Source organism: Tachyglossus aculeatus, chromosome 1 (assembly GCF_015852505.1).
Source record: "Tachyglossus aculeatus isolate mTacAcu1 chromosome 1, mTacAcu1.pri, whole genome shotgun sequence".
In the NCBI taxonomy this organism is placed as follows: Eukaryota; Metazoa; Chordata; class Mammalia; order Monotremata; family Tachyglossidae; genus Tachyglossus; species Tachyglossus aculeatus.
In genome coordinates this window covers 59606042-59627832 of record NC_052066.1, presented here as the reverse complement: position 1 = coordinate 59627832, position 21791 = coordinate 59606042, and the positions used below count along the sequence as shown (strand labels likewise).

General features: G+C 43.2%; 1 protein-coding gene across 2 annotated transcripts in view; it reads right to left on the bottom strand.

Annotated features, from left to right (window-relative positions):
• SPATA16 (spermatogenesis associated 16) overlaps positions 1-21791 on the bottom strand; it is a 241231-nt gene that overhangs the window by 157696 nt on the left and 61744 nt on the right. For both annotated transcript variants that reach the window (XM_038748176.1, XM_038748167.1), the window contains exon 3: positions 14699-14844. In XM_038748176.1, coding sequence (XP_038604104.1) covers positions 14699-14844 — 146 coding nt within the window. The remainder of the gene's footprint in view (positions 1-14698; positions 14845-21791) is intronic.

Sequence of the window (21791 nt, the reverse complement as noted above, 5' to 3'; positions counted from 1 at the left end):
ATTTACATAAAATTAAATGAAGAATGCCTCAATAAATGCAAATATATTCAGAAGATGAATATTTAAATTTGGATTATGATTAATATCAACGATCATAATGTGATGATATAAAAACTCAATGAAAGCAAAATTACCCATGCAATGGATAAATGGTGGCAAAAGTTATTTATAGACTAATTACCAGAATAATTTAGTCATCTTTTTGTGAAATATAGCTATTGACTGTATTTCAGATATCATTTTTTATGTCATCAGTCAGAACATTTTAAAGTTAGACTATTAAATATATACTTGGTAGTTCTTCAATGCAATGGGTACAATAAATTGATTTATTTCACTCAGTATATTATTAACTACATTATAGTTTTAACTTCTATGGATTTGATTCTGCTATTTAATTTGCAACTCAAAATACAATAACCAGGTTAATTTTGAAAAAGTAATTGTATCTAAAAGACATTTCTCCAGTAAACAGAAGAATGGTTTGTTATTTAATGTTGTACAGTAAAACCTTGCTATCTAACATCATGTTGAAATGATTGATTCCATTTCACCAAATATACCAGATAACTGTGCCTCAGTTGCTTCATCTATAAAATGGGGATTAATAATAATAATAATGATAATTAAGGTATTTGTTAATCGCTTACTACTTGCCAAGCACTGTTCTAAGCAGTACGGTAGATATAAGGTAATCAGGTTGTCCCACGTGGGGCTCACAGTCTTAATCAATGCCAACTCTCTCCTCAACCCCCTCCGATCTGGCTTCTGTCCCCTACATTCCACGGAAACTGCCCTCTCAAAGGTTACCAATGACCTCCTGCTTGCCAAATCCAACAGCTCATACTCTATCCTAATCCTCCTCGACCTCTCATCTGCCTTCGACACTGTGGAGCACCCCCTTCTTCTCAACACGCTATCCAACCTTGGCTTCACAGACTCTGTCCTCTCCTCGTTCTCCTCTTATCTCCCCGGCAGTTCATTCTCAGTCTCTTTTGTGGGCTCCTCCTCCACCTCCCATTCCCTTACTGTAGGGGTTCCTCAAGGGTCAGTTCTTGGTCCCCTTCTGTTCTCTATCTACACTCACTCCCTTGGTGAACTCATTCACTCCCATGGCTTCAACTATCATCTCTACGCTGATGACACCCAAATCTACATCTCTGCCCCTGCTCTCTCTCCCTCCCTCCAGGCCCGCATCTCCTCCTGCCTTCAGGACATCCCCATCTGGATGTCTGCCCGCCATCTAAAACTCAACATGTCCAAGACTGAACTCCTTATCTTCCCTCCCAAACCCTACCCTCTCCCTGACTTTCTCATCACTGTCGATGGCACTTCCATCCTTCCCGTCTCACAAGCCCACAACCTTGGTGTCATCCTCGACTCCGCTCTCTTGTTCACCCCTCACATCCAATCTGTCACCAAAACCTTCCGGTCTCACCTCCGCAACATTGCCAAGATCCACCCTTTCCTCTCCATCCAAACTGCTACCCTGCTCGTTCAATCGCTCATCCTATCCCAACTGGATCATCATCATCAATCGTATTTATTGAGCACTTACTATGTGCAGAGCACTGTACTAAGCACTTGGGAAGTACAAATTGGCAACATACAGAGACAGTCCCTACCCAACAGTGGGCTCACAGTCTTAAAGGGGGAGACAGAGAACAAAACCAAACATAATAACAAAATAAAATAAATAGAATAGATATGTACAAGTAAAATAAATAAATAAATAGAGTAATAAATATGTACAAACATACATACATATATACAGGTGCTGTGGGGAAGGGAAGGAGGTAAGATGGGGGGATGGAGAGGGGGACGAGGGGGAGAGGAAGGAAGGGGCTCAGTCTGGGAAGGCCTCCTGGAGGAGGTGAGCTCTCAGTAGGGCCTTGAAGGGAGGAAGAGAGCTAGCTTGGCGGATATGGGGAGGGAGGGCATTCCAGGCCAGGGGAATGACGTGGGCTGGGGGTCGATGGCGGGACAGGCGAGAACGAGGTACGGTGAGGAGATTGGCGGTGGAGGAGCGGAGGGTGCGGGCTGGGCTGTAGAAGGAGAGAAGGGAGGTGAGGTAGGAGGGGGTGAGGTGATGGACAGACTTGAAGCCCAGGGTGAGGAGTTTCTGCCTGATGTGCAGATTGATTGGTAGCCACTGGAGATTTTTGAGGAGGGGAGTAATATGCCAGAGCGTTTCTGGACAAAGATATTCCAGGCAGCAGCATGAAGTATGGATTGAAGTGGAGAGAGACACGAGGATGGGAGATCAGAGAGAAGGCTGATGCAGTAGTCCAGACGGGATAGGATGAGAGCTTGAATGAGCAGGGTAGCGGTATGGATGGAGAGGAAAGGGCAGATCTTGGCAATGTTGCGGAGCTGAGACCGGCAGGTTTTGGTGACGGCTTGGATGTGAGGGGTGAATGAGAGAGCGGAGTCGAGGATGACACCAAGGTTGCAGGCTTGTGAGACGGGAAGGATGGTAGTGCCATCAACAGAGATGGGAAAGTCAGGGAGAGGGCAAGGTATGGGAGGGAAGACAAGGAGTTCAGTCTTCGACATGTTGAGCTTTAGGTGGCGGGCAGACATCCAGATGGAGATGTCCTGAAGGAAGGAGGAGATGCGAGCCTGGAGAGAGGGGGAGAGAACAGGGGCAGAGATGTAGATCTGGGTGTCATCAGCGTAGAGATGATAGTTGAAGCCGTGGGAGCGATGAGGTCACCAAGGGATTACTGCATCAGCCCCTTCTCTGATCTCCCATCCTCCTGTCTCTCCCCACTTCAATCCATACTTCACGCCACTGCCCGGATCATCTTTGTGCAGAAATGCTCTGGGCATGTTACTTCCCTCCTCAAAGATCTCCAGTGGCTACCAGTCAACCTACGCAGCAGGCAAAAACTCCTCACCCTTGGCTTCAAGGCTCTCCATCACCTTGCCCCCTCCTACCTCACCTCCCTTCTCTCCTTCTACAGCCCAGCCCACACCCTTCTCTCCTCTGCCACTAATCTCCTCACTGTGCCTCGTTCTTGCCTGTCCCACCGTCGACCCCTGGCCCACATCATCCCCCGGGCCTGGAATGCCCTCCCTCTGCCCATCCACCAAGCTAGCTCTCTTCCTCCCTTCAAAGCCCTACTGAGAGCTCACCTCTCCCAGGAGGCCTTCCCAGACTGAGCCCCCTCCTTCCTCTCCCCCTCCTCCCCCTCCCCATCCCCCTGCCTTACCTTCTTCCCCTCCCCACAGCACCTGTATATATGTTTGTACATATTTATTACCCTAGTTATGTATTTATTTTATTTGTACATATTTATTCTATTTATTTTATTTTGTTAGTATGTTTGGTTTTGTTCTCTGTCTCCCCCTTCTAGACTGTGAGCCTGCTGTTGGGTAGGGACCGTCTCTATATGTTGCCAACTTGTACTTCCCAAGTGCTTAGTACAGTGCTCTGCACACAGTAAGTGCTCAATAAATACGATTGAATGAATGAATGAATAATCCCCATTTTACAGATGAGGTAACTGAGGCACAGAGAAGTAAGTGGCTTGCCCGAGGTCACACAGCAGACAAGTGGTGGAGTCAGCATATGAACCCACATCCTCTGACTCCCAAACCCATGCTGTTTCCACTAAGCCATGCTGCTTCTCTTAAGACTGTGAGCCCCACGTGGGACACGGACTGTGGCCAAACTGATTAGCATGTATCTACCTCAATGCTTAGTATGGTGCCTGGTACAAAGTGCTCAACAAACATGATTAAAGAAACAAAACAGTTTAAAAGGATCAATACATACCCTTAGCCTTATTAAAATCACATATCTTCCAAGAAGACTTCCCCGACTAAGTCTGCCTTTCCCCCTACTCCCTCTCCCTTCTTCATCATCTATGCACTTGGATCTGTACCCTTGCACACTTCTTATTCACTCCTCAGTCCCACAGCACTTATGTGTACATCCATAATTTACTTTAATATCTGTCTCCCTTTTTAGACCGTAAGCTTCTGGTGGGCAGGGAATGTGTCTACCAACTCTGGAAACATCATCTAACCTTGGTTCCATTGACATTGTCCTCTCCACTTCTACATCTCTGGCTGCTACTTGTCAGTATCCTTCACTGTATCCACCTCTGCCTCCCACCCCCTAACTGTGGGAGTCCCTCAGAACTCAGTTTTGGGTTCCCTTCTACTCTTTATCAACTCCCACTCCCTTGGAGAACCCAATCTCTTCCACAGCTTCAACGACTTTTTCTATGCAAATAATTCCCAAACTGACCTCTCTCTTTCCCTGCCTTCAGAACCTCTCTACCTTGATGTCCCACTGACACCTCAAACATGTCCCAAACTATATTTCTCCTCTTCCTACCCAAATGCTGTCCTGCCTCTGTCTTGCCTCTTACCACTGTAGACACCGCCATCCTTTATCTCACAAGACTATAAACTTGGAATTATCCTCAACTCATTTCTCTCATTCATCTCATACCCTGGATCCGTCACTAAATTCTGTTCTACTTTCACAGGATTGTCCTTTTCCTCTCCATCAAAACTGCCACCATACCATCCAAGCATTTATCAAAGGCCGCCTTGACTACAGCATCAGACTTCTTGTTGGCTTCCCCGTCTCTTGTTCTTCCCCTCCCCAGTTTATATTTCATTCTGGGACCTGGATCATTTTCTAAAGAAAATTCAATCCACCTCTCCCCACTTCTCAAAAACCTCCAGTGGTTGCCCATCCATTTGCACATCAAACAGAAATACCTTACAGCATTGGTATTACAACTCTCAGTCAGTTCTCCCCCTCCTTTACTTCGCTGATCTCCTACTACTGCCCAACCCACACATTTTGCTCCTCTAACACAGATCTATTCTCTGTATCTTGATCTCATCCACCGCCCCCACTAACCCCTTGCCTATATCCTGCATCTAGCCTGGTGCTCCATCCTCCTTCATCTCCAACAGACCACCATTTTCCCCTCCTCCAAAGTCCTCCTAAAATCAAAGTCTTCCAAGAAGTCTTTCCCCAACCAAGTACTTATTTACCCAACCAAATCAATCAGTGGTATTTGAGGGCTTAACGTGTGCAGGGCTCTGTACTGAATGCTTGGGAGAGTTCAATACAACAGACTTGGTAGACACGTTCCCTACTCACAACAAGCTTACACTCTAGGGTGGGAGTCAAACATTTAAATAGTAATAGGGTTAGTATAGAGAGCAGAGGTAAGAATATTTGTCTGCTGTGTGACCTTGGCCAAGTGACTTAACTTCCTTGTGCCTAAGTTACTTATCTATAAAATGGGGATTAAGACTGTGAAAGCTATGTGGGTACGGAGCAGGGACTGTATCCAATCTTATTAGTTTGTATCTACTCCAGGACTTAGTACAGTGCCTGATGAGTAGTAAGCAACTTCACCAAGACCATAAAAAAGTTACATAAGTATTGTGTGGGAGAGGTAACTATCGAATTGCTTAAGTGGTACACCTCCAAGTTCATAGTTGACAGCAGGGAGGGCAGCTAGGGAGAATAACGCTTAAGCGCTTGACACAGTCTTTACACTCTGTCATCTCTGTCAGAGCCCGGGCTTTGGAGTCAGAGGTCATGGGTTCATATTCCAGCTCCGCCAGTTGTCAGCTGTGTGACTTTGGGCAAGTCACTTAACTTCTCTGTGCCTCAATTACCTCATCTGTAAAATGGGGATTAAGACTGTGAGCCCTCCTTGGGACAACCTGATCACCTTGTAACCTTCCCAGTGCTTAGAACAGTGCTTTGCACATAGTAAGCGCTTAATAAATGTCATGATAAATGTCATGATATTTCTCCTATCTGTTATTTATTTTAATCAATCTATCAGGGCTATCCATTGAGCTCTGTGTGTAGAGCACTATGCTAAGCACCTGAAAGAGAACAATAAAACAGAAAAAATAGACCGATTCTCTGTTGACAAGGAGTAAGATGGCCTAGTGGATAGAACATGGTCCAGAGAGTCAGAGGACCTGGATTCTAATCCTGACTCCATCAGTCACTGCTGTGTGTCCTTGGGCAAATCACTTAGTGTCTCTGGGCCTCAATTTTCTCAACTGTAAAACGAGAATTCAATACATGTCCTCCTTCCTATTTATACTGCATGTCCCATGTGGGACAGGGACTGTGTCCACTCTGATTAACTTGTGTGTACCCCAGCGCTTAGAACAGCGCTTGACACTAAGTGATCTGGGGATAAATCCCAGGTATCAACTAGCTGGCTTATTTCCAACTTTTCTGGTAGCAAAAGCTGAAGCAGCCTATTTTGTCTTCTACTAAAATGTTACTTCCTGTCTTTTTATCCGTGTCCTGTGACATGCCGGAATTTAAAAAAAAAATGTCTATAATTTCTGCAACTTGACAGGTCAACTCCTTGTCAACTACATTCTACTCATCTCATTTTCCTGAAGTTTGTTGATTGGGTATGAAAAAAGAGTATGCATCTCCAACGTTTCAAGAATTTCTGAAGTTTTTTTTAACCTCTTCCTTTGAAACTTTTGAAATAATATTCATCAGAAGACAGTTCTGCAAATATTAAATCAGGCTACAATTTGATCCCAGCTTGCATTAGACTTTCACTTTTATTGGAACCCCAGGCAGAGGAAACATAAAAATTGGACCTGTTATGCCAGTCTGAGATTGAAAGTCTTGTGTAATAATAATAATAATAGTGATGGTATTTGTTAAGCGCTTACTATATGCAAAGCACTGTTCTAAGCACCTGGGAGGTTACAAGGTGATCAGGTTGTCCCACGGGGGGCTCACAGTTTTAATCCCCATTTTACAGATGAGGTAACTGAGGCACAGAGAAGTTAAGTGATTTGCCCGAAGTTACACAGCTGACAGTTGGTGGAGCTGGGATTTGAACCCACGACCTCTGACTCCAAAACCCGTGCTCTTTCCACTGAGCCAAGCTCTTTGTGTAGTGCCTGCACGATTAATCAACATTTTCAGGAAATCTTTTCTGTAATAACATTGCCAATTTGGGATTACACACTGGTCTTAAAGTTGAATCAGTGAGTTCAATAATAAGAAAATATTACCAGACACTAACTCTTTTGTATGAAGATGAGCTCTACAATGGTCTAGCACTAGGATCACTTGGCTATCTCCAGGGAAGCCTACATTTTTATATATTCTTACATAAGAACAAAAACAATAAAAAAAGGATTTGTCTAGCCATGCACTACATTGTACTTCATTAGCAACAGGTAAATGTTCAGTGAATGTTACAAGATGACTACATTTTCCCAATCCCCAAAAGTAAGTGAACCTACATTATTACCATTAGACTGTTTTCATTCTTTTTAAAACCAAAAATATGGAGTTCCCCTACTTCTGAAAGGGTAAAATTTGGCATATGTTGAAAGAAATGGTGAGTTTTATTAGGATTATAACTATACTTGGCCACAATCACATGTTAAGAAATTACATTTCAAAACAAAATCACATTTCCTGCAACTGCAGGCAGCCAGTTTTCTTTCTGATGCCATGACAAAGCTGAACACACAAAAGCCACCCATCATTCATTCATTCATTCAATTGTATTTGAGCGCATACTGTGTGCAGAGCACTGTACTAAGGGCTTGGGAAGTACAAGTTGGCAACATATAGAGACGGTTCCTGCGCAACAATGGGCTCACAGTCTAGAATGGGGGAGACAGACAACAAAACAAAACATGTGGACAGGTGTCAAGTCATCAGAATAAATAGAAGTAAAGCTAGATGCACAACATTAACAAAATATATAGAATAGTAAATATGTACAAGTAAAATAAATAGAGTAATAATCTGTAAAAACATATAACCAGGTGCTGTGGGGAGGGGAAAGAGGTAGGGCGGGGGGGATGGGGAGGAGGAGAGGAAAAAGGGGGCTCAGTATGGGAAGGCCTCCTGGAGGAGGTGAGTTTTCAGTAGGGCTTTGAAGGGAGGAAGAGAGCTAGCTTGGCAGATATGTGGAGGGAGGGTATTCCAGGCCAGGGGGAGGACGTGGGCTGGGGGTCGATGGTGGGACAGGCAAGAATGAGGTACAGTGAGGAGGTTATCATCATCATCAAAGAGAGGGTGGCTTACTGTTAGTTAATTCCCAAATAATTGAAAATGGGAGAAGAACATAATTTAGTTCCCACTGGCTGCACCTTTAATTTACCGCGGGCCGCCCCCAGTTGGCATGGCTGATGTGGAGGGCAGCCTCATAGGTAGCCTGGCTCCCAGTTCTTTCCACTGGAGCTAATCCCCACAGTGGGTGTGAGGGCAAAGGATGCCCAGGGTCTCCTCTGGAGCTGTTCCCTGTGGCAGGGGTTGCCAAAGTTCTCCAATACTGAACCCCTTGAAAGAGGAAAGAGGGAAGGCCATCCATGGTCACCTCCAGAGCTATCCCCCAGGACGGGGGCAGGGTAGAAAACACACCCTGATCAAGTCAAATCACATTCGCTCATTTAAAATCTTTGCCTTTTCAATGCACAGTAGACCAGAGACAGGAAAATAAGGGAACTCACTGAACATTTCAATGAAGACCACAATCAATCAGTGAATCATAATAAATAGTGTCTAGCTGCTCTCCTATAAGTGTATGCATAACATGTTAATTCTCAACAGCTTTTTTTCTGAACTCATTCATTCATTCAGTCATATTTATTAAGCACTTACTGTGTGCCGAGCACTGTACTAAGCACTTGGGAAAGTACAATACAACAATAAATAGTGACATTCCCTGCCCACAATGAGCTCACAGTCAGGGGTGCGGGGAGAGGTAGATATCAATGCAAATAAATAAAATTACAAATATATACATAAATGCTGTGGGGCAGGGAAGTGGGAGGAGCAAAGGGAGCAAGGCAGGGTGATGCAGAAGGGAGTGGGAGATGAGGAAAAGAGGCCTTCAAGGAGATGTGTCTTCAATAAGGCTTTGAAGAGCAGGGAGAGTAATTGTCTTATTTGAGGAAGGAGAGCGTTCAAGGCCAGAGGCAGGACATGAGCCGGGGTCAGCGGAGAGACAGGTGAGATCAGGGCACAATGAGAATTTTAATGCTAGAGGAGTGAAGTGTGTATACTGGGTTGTAGAAGGAGAGAAGTGAGGAGGGGGCAAGGAGATGGAGTGCTTTAAAGCCAATGGTGAAGAGTTTTTGTTTGATAATGAGGTGAATGGGCAACCCCTGGAGATTTTTGAGGAGGGGAGTGTAACATGTTCTGAACATTTTTGAGAAAGACGATCCAGGCAGCAGAGTGAAGTATGGACTGGAGTGGGGGGAGACAGGAGGTTGGGAGGTCATCAAGGAGGCTGATGCAGTAATCTAGGCAGGAAAGGATAAGTGATTGTATTAACGTGGTAGCAGTTTGGATGGAAAGGAAATGGCATATTTTAGCGATGTTGTAAAGGTGGGACCGATAGGATTTGGTGACGGATTGAATATGTGGGTGAAATGAGAGAGAGGAGTTGAGGATAATACCAAGGTTATGGGCTTGTGAGATGGTAGCAAACAATGGGAGCAACAGTTCTTTCTTAACAATTGTTCTTTCTGCTCTTATATTGCAGACATTACAACAGTGCATACTTTCATCAAACATCCCTGTTCTTTCCCTTTATTATATGAGGGCCCATAGCTATTTTCTTTTTTGGCCTCAATAAAATTCTCCCATGCATCTCTTCACCACTGCTTGCTGTAACTGCTGCATTTTTGGATTCCTTAATAGAAAGGTTTTACTGGTATTTTACAAAAGTACACAACGTTAGGAAAATACAGGACATGATGATAATGGTGATGAGTGTTCTAGGAAATGCTATGTAAAGCAATTACAACCGAGCAAAAATAGGAAGAACTATGTACATCTCTTCTTGTCTAGTTCAAGTACTCTATGAAATGTCTAGTTTTTGAATAAGCTCATCATTTTGGTCAAATAATTCCTTGGAACAAAGATAATCAATCAATCAATCAATCATATTTATTGAGCACTTACTGTGTGCAGAGCACTGTACTAAGCGCTTGGGAAGTACAAGTTGGCAACATATAGAGACAGTCCCTACCCAACAGTGGGCTCACAGTCTAAAAGGGGAAGACAGAGAACAAAACCAAACATACTAACAAAATAAAATAGAATAGATAGGTACAAGTAAAATAAATAAATAAATAGAGTAATAAATATGTACAAACATATATACATATATACAGGTGCTGTGGGGAAGAGAAGGAGGTAAGATGGGGGGATGGAGAGGGGGACGAGGGGGAGAGGAAGAAAGGGGCTCAGTCTGGGAAGGCCTCCTGGAGGAGGTGAGCTCTCAGTAGGGCCTTGAAGGGAGGAAGAGAGCTAGCTTGGCAGATGGGCAGAGTGAGGGCATTCCAGGCCAGAGGGATGACGTGGGCCTGGGGTCGATTGCGGGACAGGTGACAACGAGGTATGGCGAGGAGGTTAGCGGCAGAGGAGCAGAGCGTGCAGGCTGGGCTGGAGAAGGAGAGAAGGGAGGTGAGGTAGGAGGGGGCGAGGTGATGGACAGCCTTGAAGCCCAGGGTGAGGAGTTTCTGCCTGATGCACAGATTGATTGGTAGCCACTGGAGCTTTTTGAGGAGGGGAGTAACATGCCCAGAGCGTTTCTGGACAAAGACAATCCAGGCAGCAGCATGAAGTATGGATTGAAGTGGAGAGAGACACGAGAATGGGAGATCAGAGAGAAGGCTGATGCAGTAGTCCAGACGGGATAGGACGAGAGCTTGAACGAGCAGGGTAGCGGTTGGGATGGAGAGGAAAGGGCAGATCTTGGCAATGTTGCGGAGCTGAGACCAGCAGGTTTTGGTGATGGCTTGCATGTGAGGGGTGAATGAGAGAGCGGAGTCGAGGATGACACCAAGGTTGCGGGCTTGTGAGACGGGAAGGATGGTAGTGCCGTCAACAGTGATGGGAAAGTCAGCGAGAGGGCAGGGTTTGGGAGGGAAGACAAGGAGTTCAGTCTTGGACATGTTGAGTTTTAGGTGGCGGGCAGACATCCAGATGGAGATGTCCTGAAGGCAGGAGGAGATGCGAGCCTGGAGAGAGGGGGAGGGAGCAGGGGCAGAGATGTAGATCTGGGTGTCATCAGCGTAGAGATGATAGTTGAAGCCGTGGGAGTGAATGAGGTCACCAAGGGAGTGCGTGTAGATTGAGAACAGAAGGGGACCAAGCACTGAACCTTGGGGAACCCCCACAGTAAGGGGATGGGAGGGGGAGGAGGAGCCTGCAAAGGAGACTGAGAATGAACGACCGGAGAGATAAGAGGAGAACCAGGAGCGGACGGAGTCTGTGAAGCCAAGGTCAGATAGCATGTTGAGGAGAAGGGGGTGGTCCACAGTGTCGAAGGCAGCTGAGAGGTCACGGAGTATAAATGAACATATTAAACATGTGGAACTAAAAGAGTCAAAGGGCTCAACCTATTCCTGACCCAAACACTACTTCTTTTTGTCACTGAAACCTGGCTTCTCCCAGACAAAAAACAGAGTCTCCCTCACCACTCATTCATTCATTCATTCAATCGTATTTATTGAGCGCATACTGTGTGCAGAGCACTGTACTAAGCGCTTGGGAAGTACAAGTTGGCAACATATAGAGATAGTCCCTACCCAACAGCTGGCTCAAAGTCTAGAAGGGGGAGACAGACAACAAAACATATTAACAAAATAAAATAAATAGAATAGTAAACGTACAAGTAAAATAGAGTAATAAATCTATACAAACATATATACAGGTGCTGTGGGGATGGGAAGGAGGTAGGGCGGGGGGATGGGGAGGGGGCAAGGAAGGAGGGGGCTCAGTCTGTGAAGGCCACCTGGAGGAGGTGAGCTCTCTCAGTAGGGCTTTGAAGGGAGGAAGAGAGCTACCTTGGAGGATGTGCGGAGGGAGGGCATTCCAGGCCAGGGGGAGGACGTAGGGACTCATTTTTTCCCCCACTTCCCAAGACTCATTGGGAAAGGTAGAGTAATCGTCCTGCTTCTTACCCCCAAATCCACTTTCACACCTCCTTATTCCCTCAATCCTTCTTCCTCCTTTGAAGCACAGGCCATCCACCTCTACCATCCTTTTCAATTACTGATCACCATAAGCTAACCCTCCAGGCCCATCCTCCAACTTTCAAAACTGTTTTTTTTTTTTTTTTTTTTTTTACTTCCTTCTCTCCTTCATCCCTAAACTGATGTTCAGGGATATCCATGTGGATGATCCATATTCAGTATCCATGTGGATGATCCTGATGACCTTCCCGCTACCCATTTCCTTTTACTCCAAAACTCCACTGACCTCCTGCTCCACCCCACCTTGCCTACTCATCAAGTTGGATACATGCTTGATCCCATCATCTCTAGTCACTGTACCACCTCAACCTTCACCAACTCTGAAATCCTGTTCTCTGATCATAATCTTCTGACCTGCCATCTCTCTCGCACAGTCCCTCCCCACAAAGCTCTTTTGTTTCTCATGGAATCCTCTAATATCTTGACCACCTCCAAACTGTCCCAAGCCATTATGTCCAATTTAGTTTCCCTAGCCAACCTGCCCTCTTTTGATACATAAATCCAAGCCCTCATCCTGTCGACTCAGCTGAACTCTACTACCTCATTCCTTCTCCCTCTATTGATTTTGAACCACCAACCCAAAGCCTGGATTCCCTCCACCAGTATACCTACCTGCTCCAATTATGTGCTCATGATGCTGTCAGAAACCCAGCCATTTTTCCTTCCTTACTGACTCCCAAGTGCATTGTCCACATAATTTCTGACTTTAAACTCACTCTTTAAACCCTCTACCCCCCTACACCTCCCCCATCTCTTGCTCCTGATGACTTTACCACCTATTGCTTTAAAATCGAGACTGTCAGGTGCAAACTCCCTAAAATCTTCCCTCATATCTCCAGTTCCATTTTCTCCCCTCCTCCCCCCCCATCCTTTGACTTCCTCATTCTTCCCTGCTGTCTTTCAAGAGCTGTCTTTCCTCCTTTCTAAATATATTTCCTCCACCTGTGCCTCTGATTGCATTTCATCCCACTGTCTTAAAACATTCGCCTTCTTCTTTCTTCCTTTCCTGACCACCATCTTCAGCTGCTCACACTCCAGTGGCTCCTTCCCCTCCACTTTCAAACTTGCCCACCTATCCCCTATCCTAAAAAAATCCCTCCCTTGAATCCACTACACCCTCCAGTTATCACCCCAACTTCTTGTACTATTCATTTCCAAGCTCCTTAATGAGCTATTTACACCTGCTGCCTCCTTTCCCCTTCGCTAACTCTCTCCTTAACCCACTGAAATCTGACATCTACTTCTTCCACCCTCTCCAAGGTGACCAATAATATCCTTCTTGCCAAAGCCAGCAAACTCTACTCCATTCTAGTCCTCCTTGATGTTCCAGGCACAGGGAGACAACCAAAGCAGCTTTGTCCCAGCTCCTCAGGGGGGATCATGCCCACCTGATGCATTTCCTTCTGTATTCCTCCCATTTCCTCCTGCCTTTAGAATATCTCCACTCTGATGTCCCTCCAACACAGGATGGGAATTTGAATTCTGAGCAAAATCTGGCCCATGCAGGAAGCAGCATCATGGCTTAGTGGATAGAGCATGGACCTGGGTTCTAATCCCAGCTCTGCCACTTGTCTGCTGTGTGACCTTAGGTAAATCACTTAACTGCTCTGCGCCTCAGTTACCTCATCTGTAAAATGGGGATTAAGACAATGAGCCCTATGTGGGACAGCGTCTGTGTTCAACCTGATTAAATTGTATCTACCCCAGTGCATAGCACGGTGCCTGGCACATAGTAAGTGCTTAATAAGTGACATAAAAAAACAAATAAGCGAACAAAAAAACCCCACATCCAGTCAGGAGTCATTAGAACACTGATATTGGAATCTGTGAGTGGTGCTTAGGGAGGTTATGCCCCATATGGCGGGGAAAAGGTATCCTAAAATGAGGGACATTACCTTTAGACAAGTGTTTCTCCATCACTCTGAATGGCTACCTTTATTTGTCCTCCCACAAAGCCCCATAGCTCTTATCTACATATTTGCAATTTATTCATTTATATTACTGTCCGTCTCCCCCTTTAGACTGTAAGCCCACTGTGGGCAGGGCATGTATCTGTTTGTTGTTGTACTGTACTCTCCCCAGTGCTTCCCTGACACTTAATGCAACGTTTTGCACACAGTAAGCATTCAATACAAATGACTGAGTGAATTTCCAGGGATTGGTGTGCTCAGAGAGACAGGGAGGATGGCTTGGTTTTCCTTTAGAGAGCTTTGCTTCTCCATAAAAAGTCATTGTTGCTTAATCCTTAGTGAACTCTTATTTTGCTCTAAAAAGTCTGGAAATAAGTTAGGCACTTGGAGGGGAAATCAACTATCCTGGAACACTACAGAATCTTTTGGTTCATTAATGTGACATATAAAGTTGCCCTCGAGTAATCTTTTATCACTGGCTACTGCATCAGTGGTGTGCTAAGCGCATTTCCCCAGGGGCCTAATTTACTTGTAGGACTGAGACATTAGTGAACAATGAGCATAAATGGCATCTCTGGAATAAGCAAAACTCTAAGAAATGCATAGCTACATGCAAAACATTCAAAAGTACTCAAGACTTCTGGAAAAAATATAGCCTAAGATCCCCAACTCAGGGTTTATTCATATTCCACTTATAATCCAAGTGATAAACACAATGAGTATTGACATTATCAGTCAATATTTCCTCCTACCTGTGTGCATGATTTAATGCAAGTTCAGGTTTCCTCATCCGTAAGTAACAGGTAGCAAGCTTTGTTTCGATGAAACTAGCGATACTTGAAATGTCTTCAGCCGATGCTTCAAAGGGCTGTCCTAAAGCTGCTCCCTTACTGCAAAGCTTTAAAAAAACAAACACTTTCAATTTTCTAATAAAATAATTTCACATATTGATTCTTATGAGAAGTACAAGGGATTCATTTCTCAGAATCCTCTTAAAAACTATTATTTTAATGAAAAGATTGATAGAACCAAACCTAATCAATTACAGCAATAATAATTATATATAATGTGCAATTCATTTTAACAGGGTTCCTGTACAGAATTTTTTAAAGCATGGTAGATTTTAAAGCAGTATCATTCAATACGAATGCCTATTTTGAATAAAGATATGCAGTAAGTTCAGTGATAGTCTCAAGAAGTCATATTTAGAACATTTTAAATGTTGGCATTTCCATGGAAAGTGAAATACGCAGTCATCTACCAAACTATCAAATACAATCAGGGACATTAGAAGTAAACTCATAGGAATCATTAGCATGATCAACGATTAATTTGAATTTCAATCATATTCACTGGTAGGCACTTTAAAAGATATCATCTTATTATCATTTTATCAAGAGTGCTGTCTAGAAATTCTGGAAACAGTCAAGACAAATATTTCAAACCTCTCACCAACGTGGTTCTCCTAGTGATTTTGGTAGATAGATAATCCTAAAGGGATCACTATTTCTTTGGGTACATGGAAAAGCATTATGTGAATATGCTGTTGAGGTCTTAGCACAGACAGGACACTGAACACTAGCCATTTCAAACATGGCCGCATCGGCACTGCTCCAAGCCTGTGAGTTGGAAGAGTTTCCCAGAAGTGCAGAAACACCTGCAACCGGATTGTGTGGCATCAAATGAGTTAAAAAAGGACCATCCAACTCCCATCCCTACTTTATCAATCAATCAGTTTGTTTACTGAGTGCTTACATAATTGATAGGCCTGTTCCCTGCACCCATGGAGGTTACAGTCTATGGGTGGATGGATGGGTGGAGGTGGAGGGACCAATGTTCTTTCATTCATTCATTCAATCGTATTTATTGAGCACTTACTGTGTGCAGAGCACTGTACTAAGCACTTGGGAAGTACAAGTCGGCAACACATAGAAACAGTGCCTACCCAACAACGGGCTCACAGTCTAGAAGGGGGAGACAGACAACAAAACAAAACATGTAGACAGGTGTCAAAACCATTAGAATAAATAGAATTATAGCTATATCAATCAATCGTATTTATTGAGTGCTTACTGTGTGCAGAGCACTGTACTAAGTGCTTGGGAAGTACAAGTTGGCAACATATAGAGACAGTCCCTACCCAACAGTGGGCTCATATGCACATCATTAACAAAAGAAATAGAATAGTAAATCTGTACAAGTAAAATAGAGTAATAAATCTGTACAAATACATATAAGTGCTGTGGGGAAGGGGAGGAGGTAGGGCAGGGGAATGGGGAGGAGGAGAGGAAAAAGTGGGATGTTAATATAAATAATAGATATGTACATAAATACTATGAGGCTGAGCATAGAGTGAATATCAAGTGCTTAAAGGGTACTGATCCAAGTGCATAGGCCACACAGAAGGGAGAGGAAGTAGGGGAAATGAGGGCTTAATTGGGGGAAGAGCCCTTGGAGGAGATGTGAGCTTAATAAGGTTTCAAAGATGGAGAGAGTGATGGTCTATCATATGTGGAGGGGGAGGGAGTTTCAGGCCAGTGAGAGGATGTGAGCAAGGGACTCGTGGCAAGAGAGAAGAGACAGAGGTACAGTGAGTAGGTTGACATTAGGAGAGCTAAGTGCGTGGATTGGGTTCTAATGGGAAATCAACAAGGAAAGGAAATAAGAGTTTTACTCCATTGACAGTGGGGAATGGATCAAACCAGTACCTTCAGCTTTCATTCATTCATCCATTCATTCAATCCTTTAATTCAAAAATTCAATATTTTCTGAGTGCTTACTGTGAGCAGGGTGCTGTACTAAGTGCTTGGGATAGTAAAGTATAATGATAGACACACTTCCTGTCCATAATGGACTTTCAACTCTGACCCAACAGCCATGTGATTTCAGAATGTATTTCTCATGGCAGCCAAATTTATTAAACAATTTTTAGAGGCCATATCTATTAATTATTGTGGTATATGTCAAGCACTTACTGTATGCTAAACACTGTACTAAGTGTTGGGGTAGATACAAGATATTCAGCTACATGGGGCTCACAGTTTCAGTATGACGGAGGAACAGGTATTGAATCCCCATTTTGCAGATGAGGCATCTGAGGTACAGGGGAGTGAAGTGACTTGCCCAAGGTCACGCAGCAGACAAGTGGCAGAGTCAGTATTAGACTCTGGATTAGTCAGTCTGACAGGATTAGTCCTGTGCTCTTTCCACGAGGCCATACTTCCTATATCAGGCCCTACGTCCTCCCCCTGGCCTGGAATGCCCTCCCTCCGCACATCCGCCAAGCTAGCTCTCTTCCTCCCTTCAAAGCCCTACTGAGAGCTCACCTCCTCCAGGAGGCCTTCCCACACTGAGTCCCCTCCTTCCTCTCCTCCTCCCCATCCCCCCACCCTACCTCCTTCCCCTCCCCACAGCACCTGTATGTTTGTACAGATTTATTACTCTATTTTACTTGTACATGTTTACTATTCTATTTATTTTATTTTGTTAATGTGTTTTGTTTTGTTGTCTGTCTCCCCCTTCTAGACTGTGAGCCCGTTGTTGGGTAGGGACTGTCTCTATATGTCGCCAACTTGTACTTCCCAAGTGCTTAGTACAGTGCTCTCCACAAAGTAAGTGCTCAATAAATACGATTGAATGAATGAATGAATATCTATTTTATACATATTGAGGTAAAATACTTTCACAAAAATCTATGAAAACTGCATTTATGTCTTCGAGCTGGTCTCTGAATTTTTCGTCTTATGTGGTGAAAAGATTGCTGTGATCTCAGGCCAAAGTGGGATTTGGAAAGCATTTGCCTGACAATATTCTTCAGTCAGTGATCCATGAAGGGTGTCCCTGGTGGAAAGAGCACGGGCCCAGAAGTCAGAAGGATCAGGGTACTAGTCCCGGTCCTGCCATTTGACCTTGGGCAAGTCACTTCACTTCTCTGTGCCTCACTGACCTTATCTGTAAAATGGGGATCTACACTGTGAGCCCCATGTGGAACAGGGACCGTGTCCAACCTGATGACCACATATCTACACCAGTGTTTAGAACAGTGCCTGGCACAGAGTAGGCACTATACAAATACATTAAAATAAATATTCGTAGGTCTCAGCATGTCTACTATTGGGTCCAGGAGATTTTCATTTTTTTATGGCCCTGACAGCTGCAGTAGCATCTCCAGTAGTTGCATAAGGGCTATTGTAGTTGATACAAGTTGGTACCTTATTTTTACATTGTGAGCCCCTTAAGGGACAAGGGCCTATCTGATTTTTGCCTGTGCATTTTTTCCCAGCACTTAGTACAATGCTCTGCAGAAAGAACTTAATTACTACTACTACTTCAATCAATAATATATACTGAGCACCCACTCTGTGCCCAGCACTGTACTTAATGAGATAGTACAATAATGATAGAACTACTGCATACTCAAGAACATTTGATAGGGAAACAGACTCAAAAGACTTTGCAGAAAGAAAGAAGAAGAAATAGACTCAAAAGACTTTGCAGAAAGAAAGAATAAATAGAAGATTAGATATATGTGCCTAAATATGTATTCAGAAATGATACAGGTGGATTGGCTAGAGCTCACAAATTTTGCTGATTCTGAAAGGTTCAATATCAGGGTGCATTATTGTATATGTACTTTGTGGGCTTAATCATGAGTGCTTAGGAGCTCTATTATGTCTCATTATCTGTGACGAATAGCTTTATGGCAAAATGCTAAATTATCAGAAATAATACATTATGGATTTTTCTTTATGTTGTGCACGAAATTCTATAGTTAGGTTTTGCTGGAAAACCCAGATCCCTCAAAACATAACAAGGCCTTCAAGTTCATCGTAAGAGGCTTTGGCCCGAGGACACAGAGAAAGTGAAAAACAAATAAGTGATATTTTGACACCTGCAACAAGAACTGAAAGGCCATAAAGGAATAGAGATGATAACCTAACCCTGACAATCTCTGGGTTAAAGGACTAAAGGACGGCACTAAGAGACAATTTTAGCACCTTCAAAGCCCATTAAAACAGGCTAGAACACACTGCAGTTTAGACAGGGTCAGTCTATGTTGAAACCACGGCTTACAGAGCAATCTTTGTAAAACTTTGGGATGTCAGATTTTTAGTAGAAATTGGTTTATTCATTCTCACTGAAGCAAGAAAACTTTAAGACAGATGTCAGAAAGACATAAAAAAGATGAGGCTGCACAGTCTAGTTGAAAAAGCACAGGCCTGGCAGTTAGAGGATCTGAGTTCTAATCGCAGCTCTGCTGCCTGCCTGTTCTGTGACTTTGGACAAATCGTTTAACTTCTCTGTGCCTCAGGGAGAAAGAGAATCAGCTTAAGATGGTGTTTACAAAACCAAGGCCTGATAATGGTGAGAAGACCAGTGTATGGAAATATTATATAGTTGACTTTCAAATACAAGGATGAAGCTACTGACAGTGATCTATCCAATTTGGGCAGATGTGGCACACATTTCCTAGATTGTAAAATCCTTAAGAACAGGAATCTTTCTTCTACTGTACTCCTTGAGGCATTTAGTATTTTGCTGTACCCAGAATCAGCACTCAAATCCAATAGATTTCTTGACTGTCAGGGAAGGCCAAGTTGTGACTTAACACTGCAGTCCTCTAGACTGGAAATGCATTGTGGGCAGGGAACAACTCTACCAAGTCTATTGAACTCTCTCCCAAGAGCTTAGTAGAGTGCTCTGCACACAATAAATACCAGTGATGATGATACATTAACCTATTTTCTGATTCATTCATCCACACACAGGACCTGACTTTTGACTTCATGATATCTTTAAATCATTCATCCAGTCATTCATTCTGTCATTCATGAGAAGCAGTGTGGCCTGGTGAGAAACAGCATAGCCTAGTGAATAGATCATGGGCCTGGGAATCGAAAAGACCTGAGTTTTAATCCTGGCTCCGCCACTTGTTTGCTGTGTGATCTTGGGCAAGTCACTTAACTTCTCTGTGGCTTAGTTACCTCATCTGTAAAATGGGGATTAAGATTGTAAACCTCATGTGAAACATGGACTGTAACCAACCAGTTTAGCTTGTATCTACCCCAGTACTTAGTACAATGCCTGGCCTTAACAAGCACTTAACAAACTGCATAAAAAATAATGCTTATTGGCAAGCTAAATCCTCACAATGTTAGGATGGTGCTTAATGTTAGAATTTGGGAAAAAAAACCCACTTCTTACCAAAAAAATAAAATAAACAAATACTGGTTCTTTGTAGGTTTGGCTATTGATTCACTGGAAAATCTAATTAAAACTGAGAAAATCCAGACCATAGAAATTTTTTGGTCAATTTCAATAGTGTTTTGACCACAAGATAATGAATGAAACAAAAAAAAAAACCCCAACAACACACAAATTATGGCAGATAAAGCCTTGGTGAGTTTAAGGGGCCTTAAAAACCCGGTTTAAATTCAGCCATTTTTCAGATGGCATATGGTAGTATAGCTAACAGTTTCTAGTTTGACTGCACTTAACATGGATAAAAAGATGCCTTGTTTACCACTTCCCATCGATTTGGAATTTTTATCATCTTGTTATAAGTCATCAGTATTAATCAATTATGGGCATAAGTCAAAACCCTCCTCACTTGTAATTTCACACATGGTACCATATATATCTACTGAAGTGTCTTTCTGGAAAAGACATAGTATATGTACCTAAAAGATCCAGAGAATTATGCTCACACATCAGTGAATGTAGAAAATCCGTCAGGATTTTCCATCAACTAGGCCATGATGTGACCTCTATAAAATTTATGGGAATTGGAGAAATGAGGTTTCTCCACAGATGGCAAGCTACTGAATAAGAAAGAATTTATCATTGGATGGTCCCATTTGTTAAACTTCCACAGTTCAATCTTTTTCCCGGTGTCTTTCTAATAAAGGCACAGCCTAAGAGAGGATTGTGCCCTGATGCCTCACCGTAACACAGTCATTTAGCAATCTGATTAGATTATGGAGCCTGTTGACTATGAACATTATCAATCTTGGTTTCTCTTCCTAGTGTGCTCTAAATTTAAGCCACCTATAAAATAAGAATTGAAATACTTGGTTGTTCTTAAACTGTCCTTACAACCCTAAAATGTAACATCCACAACTCAAAAGATTCACATGTTATTTAAACATCAATTAATTTTGGCCATGCAGTTAATTTTCCCTATAGAAAACAGAACAGATCCAGCTGTTGAACTTTCTTTTGTCTGTTCCTAGAATCAATCATTCAGTAGTATCTATTGAGAGTCTACTATGTGCAGAACACTGAGTTAACTGCCTGGAGAGTATAGAAAGATTAGTAAACTGGGAAGCTACACGGCCTAGTGGAAAGGGCACAGGCTGGGTTCTAATCCTAGCTCTGACATTTATCTACTGTGTGACCTTGGGCGAGTCACTTCACTTCTCTGTACCTCAGTTACCTCATTTGTAAAAAGGAGATTAAGACTGTGAGCCCTATGTGGGACGGTGACTGTATCCAATCTGATTAACTTGTGCTTGACACATAGTAAGTGCTTAACAAATACCATCATTAGTATTGCTAAACATAATCCCTGCCCTCAAGAAGGTTAAAATCTAGTGGAAGAATTACTGAAATAGGTTACACATAGGGGAAAGCAACAGAATATACAATCAAATCAATCATTAACATTTATTGAGTGCTTTCTAGGTGCAGAGCACTCTACTAAGCAATTGGGAAAGTACAACAGAGTTGACAGATAGGATCCCTCCCCAGAGGGAATTTATAGTCTGGGGGGTGGGGGGGAAGAGACATTAAAATAAATTAGGCTTGGAAGAAATAGTGGAGTAGAATAATAATGACATAAATCTT